The following is a 12,165-nucleotide window of genomic DNA, read 5'->3' on the forward strand; positions in this document are numbered from 1 at the left end:
TAAACAAAAAGCTTTATAAATGGATATCACCCCATGTTATATTGTACCAACAGGGGACTGGTACAGTACTTACTTCATTAAAAAAGGTAATTTTGAGCTATTGTAAGCATACATGTGTGTTTACCATACTAATTCTGGTTTTCTAGTAGATGCAGCAGGGGAAACATTTCCTGAGTCTCAGGGGCTGTGAACATGCCTGCCCTTCAGCTGGAAGGGGTATGACATCATGGGAGCGGCAGAGAATCGAGACAGTTCTCATACAGTCAGCCCAGACAGCTTGAGCTGACTGCAGCACATACTCTCACACACGATCTCCTGTGAAAGATCAGTGATCAGCCTCACCTCCCACAATTTCTAAGCTCAGCCATTGCAACTGGACTGTAAAACTGGTCTCCGGTCAGCATCAAAGGGAGCAATGTCAGTGTCCAACAACATTTATTCGGCTATGTGTAAAGGTGTTCACGCGGCCAGTTAAGTCAATTTGTGGCAGTTCCTTTGTCACACATTGTTCAAAAGAAGGTTTTGCTTCATGTCACAGACCCAAACTGATAGACAACATGGAAAATCTTGATGCTGTATTGTTTGGTTAAAAAGATGAATAAGTCTGAGACAAGTTTAATTGCAGTTGCTGCAAAGTTTATAGGTTCTATCACCCATCACAAGCCCACCTGCAAAATTCAGCAATGATTTTACTTAAATATATTAGCATTACTGCATAGAAGAAGAAAAAAAAAAGATCAATTTAGACATTTAGAGATACATAGTATGATAGTTGGTGTGAACACATTTTGTTTCTGACATGAGACTCTGTGTCTTTTACAATCTATTATTTAACACGTGCTTACACCTTAACACTTATAGAACATTTATTTATAACACATACTGAAAATGTACTAAGCCAGCATGTCTGCCATGAAAACAGACACAACATTTATTCCTATTCATGAACATTTGTGATGATATACCTTTTCTCTGGAGTAAAAAATCTGCAATGTTTCAGTGAAAATTTCACTTGCTACAGCGTATTTGCCAATTGGATAAATACATAGGATGTAGGTTAATTTCGAAATGTAAATTTATATTTAATTATTAATTCTATAATAATCTCAGTAATGTCCATGACTGCATCAGTACGTTTGTTTTCACTCCTTAGATAAGAATTAGGATATCCATCAGTAAAACCCAGACAGCATGTACTTTAAACAATACTTAGTGAAAAATAATCTTAAAATGAAGACTTCAATTTCAAGGTCCTCCTTGAATTTGAGGTTTTTTTTGTTTGTTTATTTTTTCTCAGTCAGTACAGTGCTGATTTCACATGAACCGTAGGCATTTACTAGCACCTTTAATTGCAGAGTCATTAGGAAAACACGTCTGACCGAACCCTGTGCGTAGGCAACGTATGCACAACCCTCGGCTCCTCAGCCAGGGACAGGAAGGAGCCTCTCAGCTTCGCCTTCTTCTTGCTGACGCCCGGAACAGGCTGAAAGAGCCGGCTGATGGTGTGCACATGCTTGTGAGCGTCGTAATCCTCTGTGCTCTTCTGCGGCTCTGGGATCTCCACCCTACACAACCCGAGCAGCTCTTGCAACTGTGCAGATGCACTTTTGTGTAGGTAGTGATGTGCCTTTTTCCCGCCGTTGTCCCGGATGTTACGGTCAGCTCCATAGCGGCTCACCAAAAGCTCGATCACATCCTCTCTGTCGTGGATGGCAGCGATGTGCAGGGGCGTGTAACCAGCGTAGGACTTGGCGTTGATGTCCACACCCTTGCCGTTCTGCCTGGACAGGTCGATGATCTTACACAGCATGTCTCTGTTGCCGCTTTTGGCGGCCCAGTGCAGGGCTGTAAAGCCTGATATGAAATCCCTTTTCTCTGCAATGTTGATGTCACTCAGCAGCAGGCCGTAGACCAGACTCCAGTGGCCTGCGGCGGATGTCACCAGCCACTGATGTTCTGCGGCTTCTAGTGGGAACACATCACTGTATCTGGGTTCATCTGCTGCTTTTGTGCCTTTGCAGTGTCTCCTCAGTTGTGGTGAGTTGTTGCCTGCCATACTGTCTATAGATGAACTCCTCTTACATCTTGGTGAACTGGGAGGCCATAGCATAGACTTCACTGGTTCCAGATGGTCCTTGGATGTATTTTCTTCATGAGCAGGAGGGGTGATCAGCACTTGAGGCATTCTCAATGGTAATGCATAAGGTTTGTGTGCACTTGTCTCTGTCTTGGCAGAATATAAAGGCCCATGCTTCTGGGTGTCATCCACATCTGTCTTGAGCGGAACCACAAATTGCAAAGATCTTTTTGCTTTGAAGTCTTTAGACATGGTTCTTTCTAAAGCATGCTCTATGAGAGAATGTGTTGGACTGCTGTCTAAAGACTTTTTGTTGATATTTTGGTGAGGTGGATCCTCAGACTCGGGTGCCTTTTGTTTTCCACCTTTAAACTGCGTGCTGTGCTCGTTTTCTTCGCTTGCTGGGTGGAGTTCCACATTCTCCAGACGAACTTTCTCACTCTCGTCCTTAGGAGCATTGCCATCAAACTTTTCTTTCAATAAATGGTGATAATATTTCTTTAAAACGATATACTTCGTATCTTCATCTTCTTTCACCACAGCAATGTTGTTTATGAACGTCTTGAAAAGGTCCCGGTTTCGCTTCTTCTCACCTGGATCACTGCAGTTTAACTGATCTTTAAACTTACACAGTAATTCGGAGTTCTTTATTTTACCCCCCTCTTCTATTAACATTGTCAGAATTGCCTCTTGAGATATATCCATTTTGGAATTATATAGCTAAGAACACGAACGAATTCAATAACTTGAAAAAGAGAAAGAATATCTTCCCTGTTTTCGACACCTCAGGCTGTCACCTGTATAAGCGAGTTCCGGGTGTGAATTACGTAGCTGTAATTTAAATAATATATGCAGGTTTAGGAAATACTACCTGAGTGAGTTAAATGTCTCTTAGATTTTGATATTTGGACGCATAATTTAGAGTTTAAAAGGTGTGTATCAGTTGGCCACTTTGCATCCACATCATCTTAATGTCTGGTAATGGAGAAATATTCCAGTTCTCATAATTTACACTAGGCTAAGCCTGCAGTTTTTAATACTATTCCTCTATTCATAAAACAGCAACTACCACCACCACCAACAACAAAAACAACAATAAATCTTTTTTTATCCACAAATTTCTCCACTAAAATAATTCAACTCTAAACCTGCAATCTGAAGTTAAGTCTAAACTATATATTTTCAGGATTTTACATGACCATGATTTAAAACTACAACTCCCGGCGATTCTCGTGATAACAAAAAGTTCAATGGTCGTCTTTTCCCGATATAGAGAAGACCTACTACTAGGACACTCGATTGTTTACGACTGACTACTCAACTGAGGTGTAATTTTATTATTTTTATTTATTTCTTAGAGACCAAAATCCTATTGCTGCTTAAGCGAAGGCGATAATGAAATTCTCGAAGCAAGTGGGAGTTTCCAGGAAGTAGCCATATTGAAGGCGTCGATCATCTCCTCTGTCATTTTACGCAGAGAGCAGAGACTTGGATAGCTCCCTTACGCCCAGCTCGGAATTAACGCGTACGCTCCTCATCATGGCTGCCACGGATGTAGACGTATTTTCCGTGAGTATTTTTTATTCATTCCCCTTTCAACAACACGTTTTCACGGGATCTGTAAGGCGCGCTCTTTGGATATTTTTCCTTCAAATAATGGAGATAGCCAGATCGCTACCAGAGCGAGAATGAATCTACAAATGAGTCTACAAAGATTCACCGACACGACCCTCAGCCGTTGTGATTGGGCTGTGATGTGTTGTGAGATTTGCAACATACTTCAGTTTAGTTTGTTGCATCTCTGCAGTGGTCAAGGAGTGTGATCATAGACAAGGTCAAATTGTCGATGGATACATTCTGTTCCAAGCATGACTGCTTCTGAAACAGCATCCTTGCGTTTGGTTGTGACTTGTTTACATGGGCATATACTTAGGGCCAGCCGTTTTACTTAAAATACTTGTCAAATCTGCTGCCAGTAAGTGAGTTGGCAAAGTTCTGCTTACTGTATTCTGCCTGAGAGTCATCTGTACAGAGTAAGCTTGTTTTTCTCTTAAAATGCGTTCGCGGTTGCGAAGACGCAAAGGAAAAACTGGCAATGCAATGCACTGGTAATTAACTGACGAATTAGTCCTGTCGCAACCATGTGTATGAACTTCATCTTTCGTTACATTCAATCTAACATCCCGAACGATATCTTCTACATTCCGCAAATTGCAGGCACGTTACATTTCATTAATAACATGCAATTCAAAGACCGCTGATAACGGTGCCGAATAATGGCAGTGCTGGTCGGTATTTGGTGCGTCTGCGATCAAGAATGCGTCATTTATTTGCAGTTTGTCAAGTAAGGACATCCGCGAAGTTAAAAATCTTGGCTGAGTGACTCTGAATATAAAGAAAAAGAGGATTACCAGCAAATCTTGTCAGAAAGCCTCACTTTTGGAGAACTGCCGAGTTAATTCGAATCTGATATCAGTAAATACCATGGTTGGTGCCAAAATGCAAGGCCTCGGTTACTTTTGTCAGAAAACAGCCGAAGTGCAGCAGTTTGGGTCCTGAAAAGATGGAATCTCTCTCTCTCTCTCTCTCTCTCTCTCTCTCATTCTCTCATATATATATATATATATATCACTCCTGTTCATCTCTCTTTCCCCTGTCACACACACACGTGTGAATGTGAACAAGAGAATAAGAGAAAGACGTGAAGGAAACTGTGTGAAAGAAGTGACAGCTTCAGCAAGGGCCCATTGTACTGCTCCTCCCATGGGCTGATCACTAAACAAATACACAAATAAGCCCTGTGTGCTATTGCTGGCCTGACGGCACAGTTCTTACTGGGCTCCATGGTACAGCCCTAGACCCCACTCTCTGCTACCGCGTGCGACCATTCTGTTGTCCAGTATTTGCCTTAGGAGTCACCCCACACTGTTAGGCCTGTAATGTCACACGTAAGAATGGGGAAGCAGTGATGAGTTTGCTGCTGTCAGGGATTTTGTCACTCTGAGCACACGTTCAGATGAACTTCATGGCTGAGTCAGTAATCATTTGCTTTCTTAGGAAAAACATGTGGTTGGCTTAGGAAAATTGATCAACCTACCAACTAACTGCGAGGGATCTATTTTTAATAAAATAACGTATTTCTATTTGCTCAAAAAGGGAGGGGAGGTTGGACTCTAATTCACTTATTTCTTCTGTGTGGTAGGGCTGTAGCTTCCTTTTATATGCTGCATATATTCCTTTCAGTATGCTACAGTAACAGTAGCAAACCCTTTGGCATTGTTTAGCAATATCATATTGTTTAGCAATGTTCAAGTTTGGGCTGCATTATATTCACCTGAATTATTCATCTTTGCTGGATCTTGTGAGCAAGGTGGATTGTCAAATGACCAAATTTAAAGATAAAGATGAACAAATAATACATTTTGCAGGCATCACCAAATGCTCCCCTTCCCACTGCTTGTGTGGTATAGCCTGCTGCGTGCAGTGGGCGTTTGTGACCACACCCCTGTTGTTAGCACACACCCGCACCTGGTGTGTCTGTATGTATGTATGTATGTATGTATTTAAACTCCTGTTGCTGTGTGCCTCTTTGTTGGTCTTTGATTCTATTTGTGGCTCTCTTATGGTTGTAGTCATGTCCGTGTTTGACGTTGCTCATGTTCACCCTGCTTGTTTTACGTGAGTGCTGTTGTGTTTCTCGTATCGTGTTTGTTCAATACACGTCTATGTCAAGGGAGTCTGTGCCTCCTGCTCCTTGCCCTGTGGCACTTGGGCTGTCACAGCAGGCTTTTGCACATGTATTGTTCTTTTTTGTTGTTTTTACATTTTTGTTTTTACCAGCCACTTGTGCTTTCTTCATTGCTATGTCACACATTGAATAGACGCTTATAAGCAACATGACATGATGACCATGCATGTTGCACTCTGACATGGTGTACATGGCCTGGTCATACTCATGCAGAATTATAGACGAGTATACTTGTGCCGATAAGTCCGCATCCAGTTTAGAATGGCTGCGTGTTCTGTATCATTCGAATTCACCAGGCCAACATTAATGCACCAAGTTCACACAATAAATGTAGATTTAAAAAAAGATATCTGTGTGGTGTGCTGGATACAGATGGGCCCTGGAGTTAAAGGTTCAGTAAGTAGAGTTGTCTGGCATAAAAGCTTGACATTCTGAGAGAAATGACCACTGCTTGACAACAGAATGGGGTATTGTGCAGTGACGTGGATAACAGTGTCATGGTGCTTCAGAGGCCAAAAAAATGTTTCTACTTTGGCCAGATCAACAGTGGTGGCTACTTCCTGTCCTGATAAGACGACAGTCTGTGTGACCAGCACAGAGCCAGTAATGTGTGACTGACAAAAAAAACCCTAAAAAGCCATTAACTGCAATTTTAGGGCTTACTTTCAGAAGAGAAACATTTAGTATGGTTATGTTGGAGGGTTTTAAAAAATTTTGTTCTCTCTCAACCAGCATGTAGTGCCTGAATTAGCTTAAGGGAGGGGAAGGGAGATGTGATTGGTTTGAATTAAAGGCGACATCCAATCAGACCAAAGAAAGGGACCTTCATTATCTCTGTCCCTATAACTATTATTACTAGCTTTGTACTGACAGCTTCAAAGTGAGAACCCAGATGATTGGGTCTGTGTACTTTGCTGCAGTAAGAGAGCTGTATTATTACCAGTGCTATTTAAACCTCTCTTAGTTAAATATTAGGCTTACTCCGTGTCTGTTGGATACTTTGGGTAGTTCCCAAAACATGGATTAAGGTAAACCTACCTATGGACTCCACAGTTAACTGCTGAACGTCCCTTTTGGCCTGTGAGTAGGTTTAGTGAGGGACCATGAGATTGGTCTCTTTGTTCACTCTCTCTACCTTGAGGCTTTAGCCTAGTTCTGCGAAATGGTCCTGCTGTTGTTGCCATTTTCTTAGCAACCAGAAATGTGTGACGAGCATGAGGAACTGCAGCCAGAAAGTTGCACATGCGTGCATAAGTGTGTGTCTGTCTGAGAGTACGTGATGGTGGGTGCATCATGTGCTCACGCAAAGGCAAACTGCTTTAGTTTTGCACCAGTACCATGCTAGGATCAAATCTGGACCATCTGCGCCCCCCCCCCCCCCCCCCCCCCCCCCCCGACAGTGAGTGAATCCGTGGAGGGCTGACGGAGGCACACATGCTCAGGTGTGTGCGCGCGCACACACGCACATGAGATGGGGGTGGAGAGGGAGCTGTGGTACTGCACTGGAGGTGTCTTTATCCATCTGCCACAATTGTGCCCTGTCCAAGTGACGGGCCATGTCACCCTCCCCCCAGGGCTGCGCATGACTTTATTGGTCCACACTGATCTCCTCATTAAAATGATGGCGTGTGTGGCATTAACAAAGGGTGGGGCCTCTTTGTATTTTAAGTCTTGTAGTTGTGGCTTGAATGCTTGAAGTGTTTTAAATATTTGGGTTATGTTTTCTTTCCTGAGGGCCTTAAAATGCATTGAAATCTTAAAGTCCCAGAGAAGGTTTTCAGAGTGACACTGACATTCCAGGTGTCCCAGTGAAGAAAAGCTGAAAGGAAAACTGGAGCAGTGGTAGCTAAGTGGTTAATGTACTTGATTTGTAATCGGAAGGTTGCTGGTTCAAGCCCCACCATTGCCAAGTTGCCGCTGTTGCGCCCCTGAGCAAAGCCCTTAACCCTCAATTGCTCAAGTTGTACTGCATCATCATTGTAAGTCACTATGGATAAAAGCATCAGCTGAATGCCATAAATTTAAATGAAAGTTTGCAGGAGCGGAACGTAAGGGAAGTGTTCTTAATTGGCATTGGAATCTTTCCATGGTTTGTTTATGGTTTCAGAATTCTTCCTGGCTGGCTCAAAGTGTGATAATTGTACTTCTAAGACAAGTGCCAGTGGGCGTATACAGCAAGGTCAATGTAAAACTAAAATGGTTTTTCACTTCCCTAATTGTGGCTATAAATACCCAGTCAAATGCCTCCAATAATACAATGTGTCGGCTCAAAAACTGTAGTCATTGGTTTTGTTGTGGTGGTGATCCCAGTGTCTCAGAAGATTAAAATGTGACATTTATTGCTCTCAGAGCCTGATGTTTAGTGGAGTAGGTCTAGGGTGCAACCCCTGTTTTTGTCTGACCTCATACTTCATCTGTTAGAAGGGTCACGCCTGTCCTTGCTGTAGAGGTGGTTTACAAACTTGCCTATTCCCCACCTCTGCATCTGTAGAGCTTTTTGATGTGCATGAGCTTCAGTGGAGGTTGGGTTGCCTTCTTGCCATTGTAACCTCAGCCTTTGAAAAAGCTGGGGGGGGGGGGGGTGTTTAATGCCTGAATCTAGTCTTGACCTGGAGCTGGGTTTTCATCCAGCCCCCAGTTGTTCTTCACAGTGCTTTCGAGCTCTCTCCTGGAGGCGTGTTTCTCTGGAGTGCTTGCTTGTTCTGTCCTCGTCAACGATTGATAAGCCCGTCCCACAACCTCTGAGGAGACACAGCCAAACCACCCTCTCACTTGTCCCGCAGAATGAAGAAAAGCGGAGCCTCAGTCTGGGTGGCCATGTTGGCTTCGACAGTCTACCTGATCAGCTGGTCAGCAAATCAGTGACACAGGGCTTCTGCTTCAACATCCTGTGCGTGGGTAAGCCGCTAGCCTCGCTCTGAGAGAGGCCTCACTTTTCAGACACAGGACTTGCTACATTTCACACACTTACTCTTCTGAGGTGTCATTGGTGGGCAGGTAGGAGGGAAACTCTGTAAATATCTTAGACAGTTAACATGAAGGCAATTACTTTGTCCACATTTAGCTGCATAAAAGCTCTGTTCACTTGAGTGAGACTTTTTTTTTTTTTAAACCCAGACTCTGGAGAGGCACAGTGATCAACTAGGGTGGCCTTTCTTTTAAACTTTTAGAAAAGCAGATGAGCTTTTACTGTGAAGAGTGTGCTTCTTTTATTTTTTTGGTATCCATCTGCACTGGGACTGCAGAAGAGAATTAGCCATTTGAATAAATCCTTCACATCACAACAATGATACTGATGTGTGGTGTGAGGTGTCCATGTTGAATAAATAAAAGTAAAGTACTTGAACTATTCCTTCAAGGGAGGGGGGGAGAGGGAAGAGAACTCACCAGGGAGCCCCTCATCTCTTTCATTGTTTAGGGGAGACGGGCATCGGCAAATCCACGCTTATGAACACGCTTTTCAACACAACGTTTGAGAACGAGGAGGCGAGCCACTACCAGAATGGCGTGTACCTGCGGCCGAGGACGTACGACCTGCAGGAGAGCAACGTCCACCTCAAGTTGACCATAGTCGACACGGTGGGCTTCGGCGACCAGATTAACAAAGACGAGAGGTGAGGGATGACTGACGTCTGATTAAACAGGACCAATCTGATGTCTGAACTGCACAGCAACACCATGATGTCACAATGTTGAATATTTTAATGCCAGTTTCTAAAAAGGTTTGTAGACCTTTGATCACTTTGGCTTTTAGTTCAGCAAAAATGTATGAGCAGTTTCACAGTTATGACTTGATTGTGTGGTTTAGTACAGGCCAGTGGTTGCCATTTGTTTAAATCCCAGGATAGATCAAGTTTTATAAGAGGCTGAAATGTCATGAGGAATGCGACTAAGTCAAGAGACTTAGAGGCTGGAAAAAGTCCACTGTTTTCATTTTAATAGGAGTTTTTATTAAGGAAAGACATGGCAGGAGGGAGGAGGGGTGAAGGAGGAAATTCTTGGTTTGAACTGCAGCTGAGGGACTGCATGTTTAAGTGACCCCTGTGAGTGAAGGGTCAGAGAGCAAGAGAAAGGGTATGTGTGCACGCGCATGTGCATGTTTTGTGTCTGTGCGTGAGCGCTTGTGCATGTGTGCCTGTGAACGGGACGAAGGTTAGCTTGAGTGAGCTGTTCCTGGATGCTCCAGTCCGGAACGATGCCAGAAGTCGCATTGCGCAAGAAGAATGCACCCAGCAGAGATGCGGCTTTGAAGGTTCATAAAAAGTGCATGCTGGGAAAGTGCCCTGAGCAGCACAGGGAAAGGTCAAGCATTGCAATATATATATATATATATATATATATATATATATATATATATATATATATATATGAAAATATTTTGACCATGAGGCATTAAAAAGCTATATAAACATGTCGTCTATTAAAACAAATCATCTCCCAATTAATCTGGAAAGTGTAGAATCTAAGGTATGCATCAAGCATACTTGCCCAATAATATGATTTTACTTATGACTATTGCAGAATTTTATGGGAGGGAAAATGTAAGATGCTCATGATTTATTTAAAGTTATTTATTTATTTATTTTTGCAGTTACAAGCCCATTGTGGATTACATCGACACGCAGTTCGAGAACTACCTGCAGGAAGAGCTGAAAATCAAGCGCTCTCTGTTCAACTACCACGACACGAGAATCCACATCTGCCTCTACTTCATCGCCCCCACGGGCCACTCACTAAAGTCCCTCGATCTGGTCACAATGAAGAAACTTGACAGCAAGGTACGCCCAAAGGGTAGATGTGAGGGGATGTAATGGATGCATGCACGCAAATGAAACCATCCTAACGATGTGAACCTTCCTGTTGCTAGTTAGACTGATGCCATGCTAATTGTTGTTCATTTGTTAGCCGTGTTAGCTTGGCCTGCTGGACTGAACTGATTACTGGCATTTGGTTGTTTAAGTTCAAGGGTATATTTGTACACACGGTTCAGAGTAGCTTATCTGATACTGGTTGAGTAAAGGTGGGAAGAGTGAAATTAATTATTGGTAGTGATGAATTAGTAATAAGCAGAGGTGATTTAACCTGCCTGTGGGCCCAGGGGCCAGTGGGCTTTCAAAAACTGATCAGCAAATTAACTCAAAAAGGTTGTTTGTTATCAAGCTGCCCAAACTTTTGGGTGGGACATTTCAATGGCAGTCCACATTCTGCAAGAGACATCATTACTGTAACAGCTCTCTACAAAACCCTGGATAACACTTGATAACAGTTGATAACAGTCCCTTGATAACACTCATTCTCAAACTTATTTTTTGGTATCGGTATTTCTGTAATCAGTGCTCTGGTTGATATAGGCAAGTATAGCTTTCCTGTGCATTTCACAGCCCTCGTGCTCAGACATGCATACATTTGCATTCTTCCAGCCACTGTAACCTTGACAAAATAAGTTTGAACATTGTCCTTTTGCCAAAAAAAACCCCCAAAACACTCCTTTGAGAGGAAGAGTAATAAAGCCACTCTCTGAGCTGACGTCTACCATTGCCTAATTTGTGATTGAAGAAGATCTTTGGCAATTTTTTATGATGCTTATACTGATGGTCAGAAGCAGAAAAGTCAGCATCTCTATTCTGATGAGATTCTGGATCTTTTCTAGCATCAATGCTGTTGTATAACTTACTTGGCCATGGACCTGGGTCAAACTAATATTACTAATATTAGCTCATTAGTGCTAACACCCTCACTACTTTAGCAGCTCAACAGCTGGTGGCATCAAGGCAACGCTGTCCTCTGCTGCCACATTCGGAGATGTAGTGAACATAGGATTGGTTGTTAAAAAAAAATCGCTGTAGCAGGGCTAGTCGCATCCTGGGTGTCATCCGTCAGCTCCTGTACTAGCAGACACTGTTATTGCTCAACTCAGTGCGGCAGCTATACTAGTGGGGCTCATGGGTCACTTAACTGACCTTGACTCTTCAGACTGTAAATGTAAATTCAAACTTAATCAACTCCTGTACCCACCTTTTTTAGGCTTTCTTTCTCATGCCATGTTTTTGTTCTTTTTGACATTGATAATTTTGATAACGAGTTTTCAAGTTAATCAGGCCAATCAAAAAAACAAACAAACAAAAAACCCACAGCCTGGGGCCCCCCAATTATTCAGGGGCCCATTGAAGCCTGTGCGTTAAATTGCCCCAGGTAATGTTATTTCAAGCTATTCAGTTGGTTTAACACGTCCGGAGGTTCAGCTTGCATTGTTAACCAGCTAAAAGACCCTCCACTCCATGTGATTTTTAAAAATAAATAAATAAATTAATTAATTAATTTATTTATTTTTAAATCCCAT

The 12,165-nt window shown here is 42.7% G+C and overlaps 2 protein-coding genes across 5 annotated transcripts in view; one reads left to right on the forward strand and one right to left on the reverse strand.

Annotated features, from left to right (window-relative positions):
* Positions 1–1,360: 1,360 nt before the first annotated feature.
* On the reverse strand, positions 1,361–2,860 carry LOC113582337 (ankyrin repeat domain-containing protein SOWAHB-like). The gene has a single exon (XM_027018061.2). The coding sequence runs from the start codon at positions 2,780–2,782 to the stop codon at positions 1,361–1,363; it is 1,422 nt and encodes a 473-aa protein (XP_026873862.2). The 5' UTR covers positions 2,783–2,860.
* Positions 2,861–3,538: 678 nt separating this feature from the next.
* Positions 3,539–12,165, forward strand: part of sept8a (septin 8a) — a 28,351-nt gene continuing 19,724 nt past the window's right edge. For all 4 annotated transcript variants that reach the window (XR_004776143.1, XM_027018116.2, XM_027018122.2 and 1 more), the window contains exons 1-4: positions 3,539–3,646; positions 8,609–8,723; positions 9,244–9,439; positions 10,417–10,603. Coding sequence is in view for 3 of the 4 variants with exons in the window: in XM_027018116.2 (XP_026873917.1) it covers positions 3,617–3,646; positions 8,609–8,723; positions 9,244–9,439; positions 10,417–10,603 (528 nt within the window). In the remaining variant the exon portion in view is untranslated. The remainder of the gene's footprint in view (positions 3,647–8,608; positions 8,724–9,243; positions 9,440–10,416; positions 10,604–12,165) is intronic.

This window comes from Electrophorus electricus, chromosome 6, assembly GCF_013358815.1.
Source record: "Electrophorus electricus isolate fEleEle1 chromosome 6, fEleEle1.pri, whole genome shotgun sequence".
Lineage (NCBI taxonomy): Eukaryota > Metazoa > Chordata > Actinopteri > Gymnotiformes > Gymnotidae > Electrophorus > Electrophorus electricus.